General features: G+C 38.9%; 2 protein-coding genes across 2 annotated transcripts in view; one reads left to right on the top strand and one right to left on the bottom strand.

Moving 5' to 3' along the window:
- Nucleotides 1-21802, top strand: part of FANCB (FA complementation group B) — a 400139-nt gene that overhangs the window by 101395 nt on the left and 276942 nt on the right. The window lies entirely within an intron of this gene.
- GLRA2 (glycine receptor alpha 2) overlaps nucleotides 11410-21802 on the bottom strand; it is a gene marked incomplete at its 5' end in the record, with an annotated part of 177663 nt that continues 167270 nt past the window's right edge. The window contains one exon of the mRNA XM_081115082.1: nucleotides 11410-12928. Within this exon, the coding sequence (XP_080971208.1) occupies nucleotides 12650-12928 (279 nt within the window). The 3' untranslated portion in view covers nucleotides 11410-12649. The remainder of the gene's footprint in view (nucleotides 12929-21802) is intronic.

The raw sequence follows: 21802 nt of genomic DNA, 5'->3' as shown, positions 1-21802 counted from the left end.
ATGGGATCCAATTTAATTGGATGCTTTCTGGGGAGGGGCTGAGAAAGACCAGAAGGTTTCCACAGCACCAGAGCATGCTCAGAAAATCTTGGTCCATTTCCTGGCAGTAAGGATCCAAATCAATTGAAATCTTTGGGGAATAATTAAGTCATGCCTTTATTCTTTCATTCGCATGCATTTACTGAATGTATTAATTATCTGTTGCTGCACAACACATTGCCTTAGAATTTAGCCGCTTAATACAGCAGACATTTATTATTGCATAGTTTCTGTGGTCAAGAATTCTGTGTGTGGCATAGCTGGGTCCCCCGGCTCAGAGTACCTTACTAGGCTGAAATCAAAATGTTGTCCTGATCTGCAATCAACTCAGGTCTTAACTGGTGGATAATTTGTTCCAAGCTCCTTTGTGTGACTGTTGGCAGATTCAGCTCCTCATAGACCTCAGAGGTCTGATGGTCTCATTTCCTTGCTGGGTGTTGGCCAGAGGACTCCATTGGTCTTGACACATAGGCCTCACCATAGGGCAGTTCAACATACTGTAGTTTGCTTCTTCAGAGCAAGCAGACAATAGGAGAGAGAGAGAGAGAGAGAGAGAGAGAGAGAGAGAGAGAGAGAGAGAATATCACATCTTATAACCTTATCTCAGAAGTGACATTCTGTCACTTTTATGATATATTCTGTTTATTAGTGGAGGCCAACAAATAACTATCTACTTTTCCATTGAGTTGTGAGCTAATTGAAAAATAAGACAAAGAGGTGAGGCAGATGGGAGGCCCAAAGTGCAGACATCTCTTGCTTAGTGTTGGTTTTCTGTTAAAGAAATCAGTTGTTCTACATGAAAATGCTAAAGGAACCCTTTTTCAATTATTTTATTGGGAAAAATTACTATGCATTACAAATCAACCCCAAGCCCCCAACTAACTAAAACACATTAAAATGCCAATATGTAAAGAACAAACTGTCATATCGTGAGGTAAAATGCTTAAAACATTGCTTCCTTGTTGCCAAATAATTAATATGGTTATTAACAAGCAGTTGTTTTGTCTAATCATGTCTTTCTTGGTGCCAGCAACATCCTTACCTCTGTTGACACTCTGGAGCACTGAAAAATATCTGTGCGTACTTCCGATCCATCTAAATTTGATTTATTACAAATGCCAATTGTATTAGGAGTGAAACTTGAGATGTTTCTCTCATGGTCTTTTGTTAAAAAGGTTGCATTGATTTTTTTTAAGGCATAAATGTAATTTTTGAATACAACATCCATTTGCTTGAAAAGTACTTAGGTGAAGTTTGGGTATTAGAAAAAACAAGAGGAATTTTACTGAGAAAACATTAGCAGAATACACATTCTATGTGATATACCTGTTTCACTTTTATTGTAGGTAGTGCCAATATTAGAAAATGTGGTTTACATTTGTGGGCAAGCAGGCTCTAAAATTCTGTGCTCTAGAATTAATTAGACTTATCTTTTGAGTCACAGATTGTGCTGGAGAATTGTGGGCTTTCCCTGAAGGGAAACGTTGAAACATTTCCATTATGTTGAAAACATATGGCAAGACCACAGCACAACATGCAATTTTGGAGAATTGGCCATCCCCCAAGAAAAAGGAAAGTGGAGGGGCCAGGAAAACACTTTCAAGTTCCCCAGTGAGATTCAGTCACTTTTGCTTTACAGGGAGGGGCTGAGAGAGATCAGAAGGAATATGTAGAGTTTGGGGGACTTGACCCTCCACCCAAACCATGTAATTTAGTTTCTTAAACTTTACATGCATGAATCGAACAATGGCATTGCAAGTCACGTGCTGCTATCATTATTGCCATTACAGATGGAGAAACTGAGACTTTGAGAGATTAAGCAACACATCAAAGGTCCAAGGAACAGAAGGTGATACATTTGAGAATTAAACCCAGGCCTATCTAATGCCTAAAGCCTGTGTTCTTCACCACAGAGTGATAATACTTTACTGCTTGCCTACTTTTAAAAAATAGATATACTTTTATTGATTTCAGAGAGGGAGAGGGAAAGAGAGATAGAAACATCAATGATGAGAGAGAATCATTGTTCGGCTGCCTCCTGTACCACCCACACTGGGGATCGAGCCCGCAACCCGGGCATGTGCCTTGACCAGGAATTGAACCTTGATCTCTTGGTTCATAGGTCCACGCTCAATCACTGAGCCATGCCAACGAGGCTGCATACTTAACTCTTGAAGTGTGATGTTCAGATATTTATAGTCTGCAGACCCTTACATATGAGCCCATTTTCATGATATTGGAGTGCAAAAAAGAAAAAGAAAGTTAGATTCATCCTAAGCTTTCCTGAGATCAATACCATTATTATATTTTAGACCCTCTAGGTATTAATCTTCTGCTTTGTTGCAGAAAAGCAATTCCATTTTCCTAGCATGGTCTGTTAGAAATAATACTGCTTCTCCATGGCTCTTTTGAAATTTTTCCCCTGAGGGAGAAAGAAAGGCAAGCTTTTTCCTTTTCACCTCTGTTCCTCCTACCGCCTTTCTCTCTCTTAAATTGAATGTTCATTGATGCCCTAAAATGACTATGCTCAGAGAAAAGGCAGATGTGAAAATGCTTTATAATATTATACAGTTTGAATATAAGCTGTTTTCAGTGCTTCTGACACTTCTTGCTTTCATTATTTTATTTAACAAATATTGTGTTTGTTGTCTAAAATATATTTTGCTAAAATAATATAATGCTAATAATATTTGTCAAACATTTTTTATGGGCTAATGATTGTTCTAAGCACTTGACATGAATTAACTAATTTAAATCTCATTAGAATTATGTGAAATAGGTACTGTTTACACATTAGGACTGCAGTGCAGAGGAAGTTTGGAACCTTTGCCATAGTGGGCTCACAACTAGTAAAGCGAAACCGAACTTTGATCCCAGACAATCTCATACCACCAATTGCATATTCAACTTCTAAGCTATTTCTGGCTGAACCTGTATGTTCCTTACACCTTGAAAGCTGTAAAAAATTAGACACAGTTGGTACCTGTACTCGATTGAATAGTGTTCCCCCAAAGTGTATGTTCACTAGGAACTCCGGAAGGTGACCTTATTTGGAGAGTATCTTTGTAGATACAGTTAGTTAAGATGAGACCATACTGGCCCTAGCCAGTATTGTTAAGTGGTTAGAGCATTGGCCCATGCATCAAAGGGTCTCTGGTTCCATTTCAAAGGCACATACCTGGGTTGCAGGTTCAATCCCTGCCCCAGTTGGGGCACATGTGGGGGGCAACCAATCGATGTGTCTCACATCAGAATTTCTTTCCTTCCCCCCTTCTCTCTTCCCCTCCCCCTCCCTTCCGATCTTTCTAAAAAACAATGGAAAAAATATCCTCCTCGGATGAGAATTAACAACAAGAACAAAAAAGATGAGGTCATATTGGATTAAGGTGTGCACTATGAAGTGTCCTTAAAAGGAGAGGGAGATTTGGAAACAGACAGGTAGGTGGGGGAAATATCATCATTCTCATTCTGCAAACATTGCCTGGTGTTTCAAAGTTAGTACCCAATGGCTGGATCGGCCTCTGTGATAGTGGCCTCCATTGTGCTTTGTTTCATTTTTCTTATCAGTAAAATAAGGATCACGATGCTAATGATGGTGGTGGTTATGCTACTGCATCTGCTGCTGCTGCTGATAGTGGTAATGCTTCTGCTGCTGATGGTGATGGTGGTGGTGGTGATGATAATGATCTTGATATGGTCGTGATGCTTTTGCTGCCAATGGTGATGGTGGTGGTGGTGATGATAATGATATTGATATGGTCGTGATGCTTTTGCTGCCAATGGTGATGGTGGTGGTGGTGATGATAATGATATTGATATGGTCGTGATGCTTTTGCTGCCAATGGTGATGGTGGTGGTGGTGATGATAATGATATTGATATGGTCGTGATGCTTTTGCTGCCAATGGTGATGGTGGTGGTGGTAATGATAATGATATTGATATGGTCATGATGCTTTTGCTGCCAATGGTGATGGTGGTGGTGGTGATGATAATGATATTGATATGGTCGTGATGCTTTTGCTGCCAATGGTGATGGTGGTGGTGGTGATGATAATGATATTGATATGGTCGTGATGCTTTTGCTGCCAATGGTGATGGTGGTGGTGGTGATGATAATGATATTGATATGGTCGTGATGCTTTTGCTGCCGATGGTGATGGTGGTGGTGGTGATGATGATGGTGGTGATAGTGATGATGATGATGGTTATCACCTACTAGGCTCTCTGATGGGAAACCATTATTTTTCTCCATTTTACAGGAGAATAAAGTAAAGCTGTGAGAGAAACTTGCCCAATGCCATCATTCCTGTGATTGCAGGTTGATCTGCCCAAATTTATGTGAAAGCAATTTGTGAACTGTGCTGGTGCTGTACCAGTATTAGTTATATATAGCAAAAGTCCTCCTAATAACTTCCTTCCACTGGTTCTAGTCATGCCAACTTGAACTTTTTCAACATTTAAATAAAAAATATTGTTCTTGCTGTATTAGTTCAGAGTGAAACAATTAAATCTCTATTGTCCCCTTTTACCAAAGAAGTGTGTTCAGACTGTCTCTAGATACGGTCTTTTCACTTGCAGCCTTTTTTTATATTTAGATGATGATTTAAAATTACAGTAAAGTAACTACACATAAATTGGCTCCATTCATAGCTGATAGGCTCTGAATGGTGTTATTAATTAAAGGTCGGTAGGAATGGGAATGAGAACTAATATTTATTCAGTACATATTAAGAGGCAGGTACCAATCAATTTAGTTCTCACCTACAATTGTATGTAGTAGATATTATTATGTTATATTTTACAATATCTTCGGTTCTGGGGAATGAAAGCATTGCCCAAGGACACCCTGCAAATATTAGACAGAGGAAGAATTTGACCCCACCAACTGTGACACCTTTACAACCATGACACCTGCCTTGCAGAAGAATGAGCAAATGATCATGTGGATGTAGAATAATTTAAAGGAGATAAAATGCGATTTTCAACTTTCTCTGCCTGGGATACATGGGACAAAGGCTAACGGGGGGTAGTTATAGGCTTACCAGAACAGAATTCAGGGGATTTTGGTTCTAAACCAAAAGTTACATTAACATGCTGTGTTATGGTGGCATGTCATGTTAATGTTTTGGGTTTTGGTCCTGTTAAGGTGTGATATTAATAGTCAGATATTAGTTAAGCATTAACTTTTAATGGCAGTGGTCAGAAAAATTATCTGAAACTTGGAAATAGGCTTGAAAGGGTTACAGGTGCTCTTCCAGTGCAGTGCTGGGCATGACATTGTATTGTCTGGGCTATTTCACCACTCCGTAGTGGCAGAAGAGAACTTGGTGAATTCCCTTCAGTAGAAATGCAAATATTTTCTGTCCAAAGAAGAGATAGAAAACCCTAAAGGTTGCTGTTTATGGCCCTGTTGGAAATCAACCAGTTTTGTATCTAACCCAGGAAACATATCCTAATATTGCTTATAAATACTTAACTTCTCAAATACTTTTTGAGAAGGATTGGTCTTAGTATTTTACTATTTTTAATGAACAAGTTAAATACAATTTTTGACATATGGTAATTTTATATTTGTATCAGAGTCATGATTTTATCTTTTGAAAATTATACTTTAAGAGTATTTGGATAGAAAGCCTCAAATCTACAAGCATTCTGAATCTCTGTCTTGGCTTCCATCCTCCAAGTGACACAAAAATGGAATTGGAAGTCGAAACTGCTACGTGGCATTTTGAGCTCCTCGAGCCAGGCAGGCAGCAGGAAAATAAGGGGCTTTCTGTACTGGGGGGGGGGGGGTGATTGATCATGACTATCTATCAAGGGGAAATTGAGTTGCCACTACAGAATGCAGATAAAGAGAAATATGTCTAAACTGCAGGAAACCCTCTGGGATACCTCTCACAACCCCCTGTCTTAGAAGGTATACATTTTCTAATAAAAGTCAATGGGAAATTACAAAAAGTCAATTCAGACCCTTAAGGATTTGTAGAATTTGGGTTTTTCAGAAAACTCTGTGAAAAAATGCTAATCTAGTGCAATTTCTTAATTGTTATAGACCTAAAAACTGCTTGTTTTGACAGAAATTTTTATCTCACTGGGTAGATTATGTTCTTTAGTTCTATCCCTAAGTCTCACATGCAAACACACAACTCCTTAATAATTATTCAATATTCATTGAACAAATGCTGTGTTGATTTAACACTTACTAAGTACCAGGCTCAGCTCTAAACCCTGGAAATACAACAATGAACCTATGGCTCTAATTTCTCACATAAAGCTGTCCTTCAGGAGGGGTGTGTGTGTGTGTGTGTGTGTGTGTTGACAATAAACACATAAAAGTATCTATTGGATAGTGACAAGTACTATGAAAAATATAAGGCAGTACTTGTAAATAGATTATAATGGTTGGAGGGTACTAGTTTATATAACACTAGAGGCTGCACGACATTTGTGCACTCGGGGCAGGGGCATCCCTCAGCCAGGCCTGCACCCTTTGGCAATCCAGGAGCCCTTGGGGGATGTCCGACTGACAGCTTAGGCCCGCTTCCTGTGGGGAGTGGGCCTAAGCCGGCAGTAGGACATCCTTAGTGCTGCCATGGAGGTGGGAGAGACTCCCACCACCACCACTGCGATCGTCAGCCATGAGCCCAGCTCCCCCTTTGGGAGCACACTGACCACCAGGGGGCAGCTCCTACATTGAGCGTCTGCCCCCTGGTGGTCAGTGTGCATCATAGTGACCGATTGTTCCGCCATTCGGTCAATTTTGAATATTACCCTTTTATTATATAGGACTAGAGTTCCGATGCACGAAATTTGTGCACTGGTGGGGGGGTCCCTCAGCCCAGCCTGCACCCTCTCGCAGTCCGGGACCCCTCACTCCTTACCACCCACCTGCTCGCTGCTCCTTTATGCTGCCGAGGAGGCGGGAGGGGCTCCTGCCACAGCCTCTGTGCTTGCCAGCTGTGAGCCCAGCTTCTGTCTGAGCAGTGCTCCCCCTGTGGGAGCACACTGACCACCAGGGAGCAGTTCCTGCATTGAGCGTCTGCCCCCTGGTGGTCAATGTGCATCATAGCGACTGGTCATTCTGGTTGTTCTGCCGTAGCGGTCACTTAGGATTTTATTATATAGATGGTCAGAGAAGGCTTCTCAGCTAAGATGTTTGAGTAGAGGACTGAATTACATGAGTGAGTAAGCCCTGTTTATATTTAGAGCAAGGGTTTGCAAAGTACTGCCTACAGGCTGAATTTGGAATGCCACTTGCTTTTATAAATAAAATATTATTGGAACACACCCACACTTATTTATTTACATATTATCTATGACTGCTTTTATACCATAATAATAGAGTTACGTAGTTCAGCAGAGAATGTATGGCCTGGAAAGTCTAAACAATTTACTGACCTTAAAATGGTTGACAACTCCTGGTCTAGGAAAAGAGGTGCAAACCAGGTAGAGGAAACAGCAAATTCAAAGACCCTGAGGTAGAAGTGTGGTCAGTATGCTCAGAGGAAGTGGGGACAACAGAAGGTGGTGGGAGGAGAAGGGAGGTAAGATCATGTGGCCACAAATAAGACTCTGGCTTATTCTCTAAGTAAGATGGGAAGCAAAGTGACATGATTTGGTTTATGCCTTAAAAGGAACTTTCCATCTACTGTTTTTTATAAAAATTTATCTTTATTGTTGAAAGTGTTACAGATGTCCCCTTTGGATTTTTTTTCTTCCTATTGACCCCCTCCACCCTGTACCCACACCTCTCAGGCCTTCAGCACCCTATTGTCTATGTCCATGGGCTATGCATATATGCATATAAATTCCTGGGTTAATCTCTCCCCCCCCCACCCCCACCTTCCCATTTGAAATCCATCAGTCTGTTCCATGCTGTCTCTGGTTCTGTTTTGTTCATCAGTTTATTTTGTTAATTAGATTCCACTATCTTTTTTAAATCTCTCTCCCTTCCCCACTACTCAGCCCTCCAAATCTTTCTCCATAGAAAGAAGGGTTAGTTTAAGAAATGATTAACCATTTAATTTGATGAAGTCTTAGTTATTTCTGATACTTGTACATGAAGGGTCTCCGAGCCCTTGGTTCCATCATTTTTTGAGGACCTGGAGCCTCTTATGAGACTTCAGTCTGCATGAGGACTGATCAAGCTTCTCATTCTATGACCAGCCCTGGGTCATACGAGAAGGCCAGTACAATTGCTTGCTTCACAAAGAGCACCCCAGAGCTTTGCTCTCCTCTTTCAAGATGCCTTCACCTATTTATAAATCATTTGTGGCAAAGTGATAATGTACGTGTAAATGCTGGCTTGTGGTCTAAAAACATCTAATACACACTCCCCTCAGCTTAAAGGAAAGTATGTTACTTATTTTTAAAGTGCATTTGCACCAAAGCAGAAATATTGCATCTTATGTGGGGCATGTGTGACAATGTGAAGGTCATTTTCTCTCCTTCAAAAATGCAAATAAACACTTTATAAATTGAATTCTGTTTTTTCTCAACCCCAGTATCTTTTAGTGCATTCAATCACATAGGATATTTACTCTGTGAAAAGGTTTTTAATGCTGTAAGCACAATTTTGAGTTATTTCTCTTAAGCATTTTCAACAGAAATATTCTATTATATGCTCTCCTTTACCAATCTGTTTTGTCATCCATGAGGGTGGGTTAGTGGTGGCATGACTTTTTACTTTTTCAGGCTTTTGTTTTCCTACACAGTGTGGATATAGTGAAAGGCTATAGGAAACAAACTGCTGGAATGTTCAACCTCTAACACGATAGGAACTTTGGGTAAGACATTTAACTCATAGAACGTTGGTTTATCTATTGATCAAAGGATGGATATTGGCTCTGTGATCTGGCTACCTTGGATGACTACTATATTAGAATTGAATGCTGTTGTAGGCATCAAAACATGTTGATATGTGGAAAGCACTATATGAATATGAGGTTGTGGTGTTAGCTTTAGTTGTTCTACTTCGTGATCTATGAAGAGTATGTATTACCTGAATCATTCAACTTTATACTTTAAAAAGAAAAAAAAATGAATTGGTGAAAATAAGAAAAAGTTTATAGCAGAGGTTGAAAGATTTAGAAAGGAATATCTGGCAGATATATAACTTATATTCACACAACAAATTGGCTTCAGATTTAAATTAGGAAATGCATAAATAAAAAAAAATCCAAATAGATTGTTTTTATTTTCCAAAGCTGTGAATCTTATGATATGGAATTTGTGCTGTATTTTGGCTAGAACCTTTGTGCTTGATATTATGCAAATATCAAGTAAGCAAAATGTAAAATGATATTCATTTACATTGGAAGTTTTGTTTTCAGAATTTGGCAGATATGTTCAGTGGCATAGATGAGCTTAATGCTAACACTTTTATGAGGATTTTTAAAAATCTACAGCCCATTTGGTTTGTAGTATCTGTTTGGGGCCAAGATGGTTGAAAATGTCACAAAGAGTCTTAAGCCTTAATTGAAAAATGTTTAAAAGACAAATCCCTTAGTAACCCATTATCTGAAAAATGATGGCAGTAATTGGTTACCTCATATTATTGTTTGGGTGGGAAAACTTACATAACTTTGTCAATAGGCATAGCATATCCTCCTTCACCAACTTCTTTCTAGTGATAGTAATAATATCTGTTGAGCATTTGAGCTTTGGTAGGAATTCCAGAGAGCCAATTAAAACATAGCCAGTTTCTTCCAGAAGCTTCCAATCTCGTGAAAAAAGGTAGTAACTTCTCTTCTTCAGAGCTGTAACCGTACTCTTGAACTAGTTTCCTTCAAATACTATTATGAAAGAAATGTCCTACATAAAAACTAGAATAACATTTTAGAGTAATTATCTATTTCACCAGAATATGTGGCACTCAAAATCCTATCTTATTTATATAACCCAGATCAGTACATTCAAGAGTTCTTTCCACTGAACATGGACTAGAATTAGACAAAAGCCAAGAATCCCTCTTGCCATCCAGGATGCCTTTGCCTACTTGAGTGGCTGACATATATGTTTAGAAGTAAATATTTTAAAAAATTTCTAATGTGGGGACCATGCCTTCACAAAAAATTATATGGTACACACATTGGTTAGACATGACCACTTAGCTGAGAATTTTCCCCAAGGTAACTCCGCACCCGCCATATGTAGAATCAGGGCTCTTCTCAGGTCACTTATGCGGTCAGGCCCATTTCAAGAGACATTTTAGTCTCATATTTACTGGTTGCAGGGGAAGGAAGAAAATCAAGACCAATCAAAGGCTTTGCTTTATTTATTTAAAAAGGGATGAGCAATAAAACAGAGATAGTATTTCAGAAATGGTGCAAAAAACCTGGCATTGATCTTGCCAAGGTTAGACACTGTGAAGCTTTTTACCCTGTGGATGACCAAAACTATTCATATTAATAATAATAATTTTATTACTATCTATTAGTTATTGTGAATTTACTATGTGTTAGACTCCAAACTAATAGCTTTACTAGCATTTTTCTCAATTTATCCTCTTAACACTCTATGAAACAGAAACTACTCAGAAAACTTAGGTAATTCATCCAAGATCACACTGTTGATAGGTGGCCAAGCTAGTCTTTCTATCACCAAAATTCATGCTTTAGCCATGCTGCAATATTCCTCTCTATGGAAATGAGTTATTATTTGAATAGATTTAAGAGGGCATAAACATTGACTTATGTTTTCACATCTCCCTAAAAATATTATGATGCATATCTCTGGTTAAGGAAAATATACTGGGGTCAAGATGAGTTATTTCTGCTTCACTGATGTTCTCAGGTTTTTTTTTTCACTTTAGAACTTCATTCCTGACAAAATCAGGATGGGTAGCTGGACAGGTTGGTCTTTTGTATTTCTTATCACTTTGAAATTTTATAAATCTTCAGTGTTCTTGGAGTATTTCCATATTTCATATGAAGTATCCAGTATTAGATTCTGCTCACAATGACTACTAATGCTTTCATGTCTCTATTTGCCTATTTCTACAATGAGAATAACATTTTTTTCTTCATGGGGATACTATAAACTATTATTATATTACTAGAGGCCCGATGCATGAAATTCATCCAAGAGTAGGCCTTCTTTTCCCCAGCTGCCAGCACCGGCTTCCCTCTGGCACCCGGGACCCAGGCTTCCCTCACAGCCCTGGCTTCGTCTGGAAGGTCATCCAGAAGGACGCCCAGAAGGACGTCTGGTCGAATTAGCATATTATGCTTTTATTATTATAGTTAAGAATAATATAATAGCTATATAAGTGCTTCAAGCTTATGAGGTAGACCAGAAACAAAAATCCAAGTTACCATTGTCATCTAAATTATTCACATTGTAGTGAAAAACACAGAAAGACTCTTAAAGAAGTTCTGTGGCACACTTAGCTTTATTGTAATTGAACGAATACTTTTTTTAAATAGCCCCTTTTACAGCACATGTAAAGTTCAATTTTTTTTCATTATATTTTTACAGGTTGTCTTTTATCTGAGTAAGCAAAAATACGTCTTTTTTTTTTCTTACTTAAAACATGTAGCCAGGATTCAAACCACGTAGCTCTGGTACCAAAAAGGCAACAGGTTATGAAAATCACAGTACAATTTCAAAATTATTTAAGTTGGTTAAGGATATCTAAAATGATATTCACTTGGATTGACAGTAGAAATCATGGGTCATTTGACATTAGGACTAGTAGTTACACCTATAATGAGAGCAGAAATGGGAAGTTCTGGCTAATAAGAGCTACACCATTCAGGATACACCATCTTCATAAATACTGTGGCTGTGAGGTTGCAATGGCTACATCACACTTGAGCACTTCACACATAAATATAGCCAAAGCGAAAAAAATTTATATAGTCTGCTAACTTGGATCTAAAATAAAATGGGCATTTATTTTTAAGAGTGTATACTATCAAACAACTGCACAAGACACAATTTAAACCCCAAAATTACATCTAGGAAAGAAAATAATATTAAAATGCATACCCACACAGACAGTAAAGTAGAAATCTGTTCTTTGTGATTGAGGGTTGTTTTTTTTTGATGAGTAGAAATAATTTATGACCCACAAAAGGATTTCACGGGTGAAACACTAATTACAGACATTGTAAAGAATGTAGCTCAGGAGGCTTGTTTTAAAAATGAGGCAGCGTTTTCCTGAAAAAAGTTTGGTCCTCGACTCACAATAGGCTAGTCACTATGGTCTGATGGTAAGCATTTTCTGTGTGTGTGTGTGTGTGTGTGTGTGTGTTTTAAGCTTTTCCAGTACTAGAATTAGTCAAAACCAGACCAAAAGACAAATTGCCCTTGAAAACCTGACCTTGCATATATGTCTAATTGATGTATCATCTGAAAGAACAATGCTAAAGACTATGGAGGGAATTATGCTCACGTGATTCTGCAACAACTTTATTTTGTGCAAACATTTCCTTCATTACCATATAACTTACCTTGATTCACCTAGGTGCCAGGAAACCCACCCCATGATTCTCCCTCCCGCCTCCCCCAATCTTCTCCTCTATCAAAGTGTTATAAAGACAATTTCACTATGTATTTACAAGCACAACACTTAGGCAAGAAGGTCCCAGGGTCTGAAGGGCACATCTATTTCTTGTGGACATCTTCATGCCGAATAATCTTGTATGTGATCCAGTAAAAGATGTTGAAAATGAGGAAGGCCAGTGGGAAGGCAGCTCGAGATATCGTGTCAATTCTTTTTGCCCGGTCCACAAACTTCTTCTTGATGGAATCTGCATCTTTTGGGGGTTGTGGGATCGGGTTGGCAGGTGTGGTCTTGACAGCTGTTCCATCCTTCACTTGGAGGCAGTGACCCATCCCATAACCGCTGAAATTAAAACGACTTTCACGAGTAGCATCTTCTTCCTGAGAGAAGAACGACAGAGAAAGCACAGTTTGGTTGTCAGTCAAATCAGATGGAAGATGCTTAAAATTCTTTAGAAGTAAAAGGATAAATCACAGTTAACTGATAGTGTGGGAGGCTTTTGGAATGGGTGGTTCTCTTTCAAGTTTAACTCAATTATTCATGGAATAGATACAGTTCATTAACTTTTCAGGCTGAGAAATTAAGGGTAAGAATAATGACTTCGTGGTCATTTTAATTAATTAACAAACAGAGACACCTACATTATATTCAGCACCAACTTTTCCAAAATCAAATGTATTAATCCATAGCTTTGAATAGATTGTTTTAAAGTGAAGTCTCTAAATCACAAACATATACTCAATCTATGAAGAGGATAATTTTTTATTTACTCATTCATCCATTCATTCATTCAAAAAAGCATTTACTTAATTCCTGCAGTGTACCTGGCCCTGAGGTAGTAACTTCTAGTATTGTGGCTTATTCACAGTCCAGTTCCTTCTATTGACATTGATTTTAACGTTAATGGTAGATCTAAGATTATCCTTTTACAAGTATATGTTTCCCCTCTAGCCCTCTAGTTCATTTCAGTTATATGGCAGAGATTAAATATTCGTTATTTGGTATTGGATCTTTCTACCATGGGTAATTTTCTTAATATATATTTTTATTGATTTCAGAGAGGAAGGGAGAGGGAAAGAGAGAGAAACATCAATGATGAGAAAGAATCATTGATCAGCTGCCTCTTGCAACGCCCCTTACTTGGGATCGAGCCCGCAGCCCAGGCATGTGCCCTTGACTGGAATCAAATCTGGGACCCTTCAGTCTGCAGGCTGATGCTCTATCCACTGAGCCAAACTAGCCAAGGCTACCATGGCTAATTTTTCTAGTGTTAATTTTTAACATTGATTCTTTGGCTAGTTATTTATTTCTAACATATTTAAACACATGACCTTTTATCTGATATCAGTGGTGTTTTGTATTGATTATTTCTACATTATTTAGATAAAAGACTGAAAATTATATTTATTCCTCAGGGTAAAGAGTAAATAGCTTGATAGAGACAAATGTATGGAATCTGGGTGTGAGGTGGATCAAAATAGTGGGGTTGAAAAGGCAGGATTGAAATGACCTACTTAATGAAAATTAGATTACTGCCTTCCACAACACTATGCAACCCTTCCAAGAAACCAGAGGCACTGCACTATTTACCTTGCCTGAAAATCAGAATGATATATTTTATGGATGCAAAGATTTTAATTAAGTATAGTATTTCAAAATATGGAATAAATAGATATATTAATCATTGCAGTGTTATTGGAAGACTTATTTAGTACTTAGCAAGAAAGGAAGCATAGAGGCCTTTAGGGGAAGGGGACTTGCTTATCACATGGGTTATAGGCCATCTTGGACATTCTATACTGATTGATAATTAGATATCAACCAGTGTATCAGAGAAGTAGAAGAAATAGTGCCAGTTGGTTTAGTAGAGATCCAGACTAGGAATTTGGGTATTTTGGTTCTAGAACTGGCTATGTTGATCTTAGGCAAGATATTTATTCTTTCAAGGCCTCAGGGATCTCATGCCAAAAATGTTGAGGCTAGACTAGATGTGTGGATCTCAGCTTTGGCTTCTGTGGAGCTTTTGTAAGTATATGTCTGTTTGCCTCCCCTCTCAGCAACTTCTAGACCAACTGAATCAGAATCTCTGGGAAGGAGAACTGAGAATCTATATTTTGAAAAATTGAGTGACTCTAATGCAAAAGGTTGGAAACCAATGGCCTACATGAGCTCTAATGTCCATTTCTAAAATCCTGAATCTATTCTATATTATTGAGTATAAAGTGACTTTTCAAATGGAAATAGTCTTTTAAATTTCCCCTTGTCTGCCTAAATTTATTGTGCTGGTTATTCTTTCCATGTCTGTAGAATCTTGCAAATTGCTGTTCTCACCTCTATAAACATTTCAAAACTCGTGATTAAGCATACAATTTACTGCCTGAGTGAGATAAGATTATTTAAAATTATTGGGCCCCTGAAGAAATAGAAAGGGTAGTTATCTGGTAACCCACTTTTAGCATATGAAAAAAGGAAACCTAAATACACATGTCCATATTTATTTTCAGACTGACTCATTCATTTAATTTCTATAGTCTTTCCTCACATACTGTGAATGGATAGCTGAAGAGGTTAACTTATTCACTTCACTACCAGAGCTAGAATAGAATTATACCAGGTTAGGTTATAATTCTGTTGTACATTGCCATGCAACCTGTGGGTGCTTAATAAATGTTTGTTGAATAATGAACAAAAGGAAACTTGAAGAGGTTTTCTCTATGCTTGAAAATACTTTCCTCACTCATTCAACAGTATTTTAAATTATGCTTCTTAGTATAGTTCAGCTAGTTAAATCAATTCTTTAAAATTTTCGACCATAAACATAAATCTGTCATAGGTAGAAAATTATCCATTGAATGTTTCATATGCAGGAGATGTGAATGCTAATTTAAGGGTCTTCTTATTTACCATTATGACTCATTCAATGCTTTTTAAATATAGAACCTTAAACTATCCACATAAAAGGGTATGGTTTTGCTTCAGAAAACATAATTGAAACCAATTTGAAACCAATTTCTGAATTATAATGAATAATTGCCTTTATAGCAGGTTCAGAATAAAATGTATAATAATATGTAAAGATTCCTATATGAGGGCAAAATGGAGATGAACTTGAGTCATGGATAAACAGAAGCTAAAATAAAGAACAATTTGTAGGCATATCTTAGTTGAATGTATTCACAGGGAGAGTCAGTTATATCATCTCAGTAAGAATAGAATTTTAGGCATATATTACCCATTTCTTCTAATTAGCCAGGAAACCAATTAGTTAATTATTGCTGCTGACCAGCCATCTTCAATAACTTCGAGCAGAAAACACTTCAAGCTCATTTATTTTGTTATTCACTGACTAAATTCCCATAGAAAATGACTCATCCAGTCCAAGTATCAATATATACAATTTCTATATCCCACTGTGATAAAATCTTCAATTTTCGTCTGCTGTATGAAGCACTTCATGACATTATGCAATTTGTTTGAGACGTATTATCTTATTTTATTTATTTTATGAGTCAATTTTACTTACTGTAAAATTTACTTATTCCTATGTTTGGAATAACTGTTGTCTAGATGTGAAATTCGGCCTAAAGCATCACTAGAACTGCATTGTAGTGAATTGTTTAAGAAAATAATCCTATATAATAAAAGGCTAATATGCAAATAGAACGAGAGGTGGAAAAACTGAACAATCAGTTGCTATGATGTGCGCTGACCACCAGGGGGCACGTGCAGAACATGGCAGGCATGAGCTAGGCCGGGATGGTGGAGCAGGTGAGCCAGACCAAGGTGGGGCGCCAGTCGCTATCATTGGGGCAAGCCTCTGGTGGTTACTGAAAATTCTTCGCTCCCGCGAGCTGTGGTCCCGCCCGGCGCTCACACCTGCTGCTGGTGCCAGCCCTGCTTGCATCCGCTGCCAGTGCTGGAGCTGCCCCTCGCACCCACTGCCAGTGCCCGGCGCCAGCCCCGATCACTCAGCACTGTCAGTGGGTGCGAGCAGCAGCTGCTGGCCCTGATTGCCCCTCAGGGCTTCTCCACCTCTCTCTGCTCCTGAGGAGCAATTGGTGCCAGCACCTGCCACTTGCACCCGCTGCCAGTGATGGCCCCGCTCACACCTGCAGCCAGTGTCAGAGCCACCGCTTGCACCCGCTGCCAGCACCCGGCACTGGTCCTTATCGCTCGGCACTGTCAGTGCGTGCGAGTGGTGGCTCCAGGCCCTGATCCCCCTGAGAGCTTCTCCACCTCCCCCTGCTCCTGAGGTGTGATCCGGGCAGCAGCTGCCACTTGCACCCGCTGCTGGCACCAGCCCCAATTGCTCTGTGCCATCAGCAGGTGTGAGCGGAGCCAGCGCCCTCAGCATGTGTGGGAGTGGCAGTGACAGGAGCGGGGCTGCTGGCAGACAGGGGATCAGGGGCCATGGCGGGAGGGGCCGGACAGGGGCGTGGAGGATGGGCTGAGACCCGCCACAGCCTCACAGCCCCTGTGCCCACCACAGCCTCACAGCCCACAGTTCCTTTCAAGGTGTGTGAATTTGTGCACTGGGCCCCTAGTTTTAATATAATTAAAGAACATGGTACTTATAAAATGAAAGATTTTAGCAGAGCCTATAGTTTCAATTATTCTTTTATGCCCTAGAGAGGAAGAAATAAAAGGACTCCTAAAAACTGGGATAGGAAAAGATTCTTTTCATCACATTTCTCACCCAGATTCTTTGATTGGATTAAGTCTCCCTTTTGTTGGAATAAGAAATTGCTCAGTTGGAGCTGAGGTTGTAGTAAGCCTCAATCAATGCAAGGACATAATGGGATCCCCAGCCCCACTTAGGAAACAGTATGAGTTCAAACACAGCATGTTTTCACTAAAAAGTCCCCTGAGCAAATGAAGGCTGGATGATGCTTAATTGTAGGCCTGTTGATTTCTATCACCTGGACTTGGGGAAGAGGGATGGTATTGAGAAATACTCAATTCTTATGGCCTCAATTCCCTTTTTTGTATCACAAGGACTTGGGAATAGATATGAAGAATGAATAGATATCATTATTGATTATGACTGTACACCATGCACTTAAGACTACAGTCAGTCTTATCACTAAACCAACTCTGCCAATCACATGCTTCCTGGTGAAATTGAGGCTGAGACCAGTTCTATGGCTTTCCAAAATTATATTTCTGATAAACATTGAAGCTGAGATTCAAATCCAGGTCTGTCTGATTCCAAAATTTCTAGAAGTCTTTTATTCTTATGTTTGTCCTATAAAATCCCACATGGCTTTCATTAAAGATTGTGGATGAAGAATCTGACTGAACTTTGTAGAACAACAAAGTTGAAATAAAGTAAACCAAATATAAGTATTATTTATTAATGACATGTGGTAAATGAATTAAAACTGTCAAAGTGTCATTTTGGGAAGACAGTGAATGGCAATATTTCTAAAAGAAAAGCATATCAATAGATCATCTCTTTTTCAGTGAAAGATATAATTATTATTGAGTTTTTAAGAAGAAAGTTCTGGTAAGCATTTCTTGAGCACTTGTCAGTCATGTATTTATATTTCCAACAAATAGTCATTGGACACCTATTATGTACCAGGTATGTGGTGGGGATGCAGCAGTGAACAAGAATACAAAGTCTCTACTTTTTTGGAGCTTACATTCTAGTGGGGAGAACAAATAGTAACAAGAAATTATACACGAACACATACATATATATATATATACATGTATGTACAGATACACATATATGTATAAATATACATATACACACGTATATGCATACACAATACACTTCCACATACTTAACATGCACACACACATACACACAGAAATGATTATGGATGCTTTGAAGAAAAACAATCAAAGGAAGAGACTTAAGAGAGGTGAGGGGCAGGGAAATGGATGTTTTAGATTGAGTGGTCAGAAAAGGCCCAAGGAGATGTCAGGCACTATGCCATGTGCTGGGGGATCCAGTAGTGAGCAAACTAGATCAGATTCTTGCCTTCAATGAGTTTTCAACCTTGAGATGAAAACAAAAATAAAATTATCACATGAATAGATAATTATTAACAATGACAAGGGCTCTGAAGGAAAACTATAGGGTGCGGTGAGAGCTTATTAATGGGGGTCCTCATCTAATCTGACAGATAGGAGAAGCTTTTCCCTGGGGAAATGATATTTCATTAAAGATAATGAAAAAAATGAAAGCATTAAAGAGGTGAAAGCAGAGTTGGGAGATGTCTGAGATTGGAGGGTTTTTTGGAATTGAGAGATGGTAGGATGGCTCCTGAAATGCACAGGGAAGGTGGGGATGAGACAGTTTCAGAAATGACCAGGGGCTGGATCATGTAGGGCCTTGCAAGACATATGCCTATTTGGAGCTTTATTTTAAGAACCAGGGGAAGGAAAAGATGAATAAGACCTTGGGTTTTTTGGAGGAAAGGGGCATAGAGAACTAAATAGAGTAAAATATGAGAGATATTCTTGAGTTATGTAAAAAGGTTTGTTGGCATTCAGATAAGCCTGAAGTCTCTAGAATTGGTGAGGTAATATTGCTGAGATACACAAATCACCTAATATGAAAAGGACTCTGTAGCTACCCATTGGTTTTTCAGTATTCATTTCTATTTTTGCTTTTTATTATTATTTTTAAATATTTGCTTCTCAATCATATTAAATAATAGGTACTCAGGGACTCTGAATTTTGATAGCTGTTTTCCACTATTGTCTTCACTCACTGGAGGGTGAACTGTTAGGAGTGTGCCAAAGTCAGCCCTATCTGTTACCTCAGCCCTTGATAGTTATTCAATAACTGTGCTTGGAATGACCCACTTGATTCTGAGTAAGGGCTTTGAAAGGTAGTGCTCCCTGTGGGAGAGAAGGCAAAAGTGATTATCTCCTAGCAGATTTCCCTCTTTTTGCCAATTGCAGTCCTTTGTATAGCCTCTGGATCAATCTTCCTCAAAGAATTTCCATCCTATTGTTCTCACTAGAGACTCAATAGCCTTGATATGGTAGAGGACCAGAGGAAAACACTAGGATAGAGCCTGAAAGATGGGTTGAATTCATATCTTTACTGCCTCAGAGATTTGTGAGTTTAGGACAATCCCTCAACTTTCTTGCTCTCCTATTCCCTTATCTTTAAAATGAAGACATTAGGCATTTGGCCATTTTCTGAGTTTGAATATAGCCCTATAATGCTGGCTAGTATATTGCCTTGAGACTAATCTTTATCTGGCTGATATGTTTCTTCCCAAGTAGAGAGTAGATAGAATACAAATAAGTGTCTTAAATTTTTTATAAGAGTTTATTTGAGCTAAACTAATGACATATGCCAAGGATCAAGAGCTCAAATACTCCACAAATAAGGGTCTTGTTGTCTTCATCCTACGCCTGCCTTGATACCTTCTGGCAGGGTTGGCTTCAAGGCATGCATACTGTGCAGTGTTACAGGGCCCAATGCTTAGAAGAGTCCTATAACTGGTTTAATGCTCTGTTGTCGCAATCTTGAAATTCATAATAATTTTTGAAAAGGACCCCACATTTTCATTTTGTAGTGGGCCCCACAAATTATTAAGTCAGCCTGGCTTTCTGCTTTAGTAGAATTGATGGAATGCCATTTGCCCATTGCTTCCATTTCCAGCCTTAATTCTTATCAACAGTTTCTTTTCTCAATGACCACTCCCAAGCTCCTTTGTGTGAAATTCAAGGACTCTTATGTCCTGCCATATGCCTTTCGTGAGGTTTCATGATCTTTGACTTTAGTCAACTGCTTCCCTTTGCATAGAATGTTCCTCCCCTCTTAACCTGGCAAGCTCCTGCATGTCCTACAAGACTCTACTCTGCCATCACCCCATTTGTGCTGGGAGCTGGTCCATGCTTGCTGTTTCAAGGGACCTGGCGTATATAGCATACTGTTCTTAATATGTTTGCTCCCCTTAGCGCTGTGTGTTTTAACCAAGGTCACCTCTCCAAGAAAGGTTGTTTCCCCAGGTAGGAATTTTTCCCTGAAGTCAGGGAGGGGATGTCCCTCATAGAAAGGTTGTTTCCCCAGGTAGGAATTTTTCCCTGAAGTCAGGGAGGGGATGAAACTCCTTAACTAAGTGCCAGGTGGGTAATTAATCACTTTAACTATGAACAATCATGCTTAAGCTACATAATCTTTACTCCCTGGAATGGAGATAAGAAATGCCCTAACCTTTGAAATAGAGATTGATAGGATTGAATCAACTGGTATAAATACAGATGTAACAAGACAGCAAGAGAAAAAGAGAGACAGAAATTGGCACAGAACCTACACAGAACGTTCTCTAGAGACAGAAGAACTTCGCTGGAGAGAACATGGCAAAAGATCCTGGACAGAAACTGGCCTCAGAACCTAGAGACAGAACCTAGCGAGAGAACATGGCAAAAGATCCTGGACTGAACCTGACTACAGAAATTGGCAAGAGAACCTGACTAGAACCTGGTGACTGAACCTGGCTGGAGAACCTAGCGAGGGAACATGGCTACAGATCCTGGCTGGAGATCCTGGCTAGGCTGCTGATCAACTGAACGCTGTCTCCGTATCCTTCCTTCTTCGCCGACTCCGTCTACGCCTTTGGGAACCCCTGGATCCGCTGGGGTCGGACCCCGGCACATTTGTGATGCCTTTTCTTGACTCCTGAGCTTGGGAAATGGGTTCCTCCTTAGCTTCTGTAGCACCTGGAACATGTCTCCATAGTGGAACCTGCTGTTAAAATCAGCTGTTTACATGTCAGCCTCTTATGTGACCTTCAAGTACAGGGACCCAGTTATGTATATCTTCATAGCCCTAGTACCTAGAATAATAATTGGCTGAAGCTTCCTATGTTGAATATATATAAAGTAAATTCTTCTTAAATTAATGGTATAAAAATATTTTGTAATAAGAAAAATATTTTCCTTGCTTATTTATTATGTGGCTTATTTTCACATATTGAATTTACATAATACTAAGTCAAACCTAAACTTAACAATGCAACTCAGCAACTGAGGTATTTGTGTTCTAAATTTGAAACACTGTCCATCTTTTTTGAGCCCAGTGTTAAGCTAATGAGCCATCCAGATAGTGTGAAAATATGTAAAATTAGATGCACTTTATTAACAATATTAGTAAAAAAAAAAGCATGCTTTCTTTGTAAAGAAAATAAATGGAATAGATAAACATTCCAGAATACAAAGAAATATTTTTGTCATATATGTATCTATTGGCAAATCAAAATAACAAAGCTAGGTAACTGAAAAGC

This window comes from Myotis nattereri, assembly GCF_964212035.1.
Source record: "Myotis nattereri genome assembly, chromosome: X".
Lineage (NCBI taxonomy): Eukaryota > Metazoa > Chordata > Mammalia > Chiroptera > Vespertilionidae > Myotis > Myotis nattereri.
Note: the sequence above shows the minus strand (reverse complement) of the source record. Positions and strands in the feature narration are given on the sequence as shown.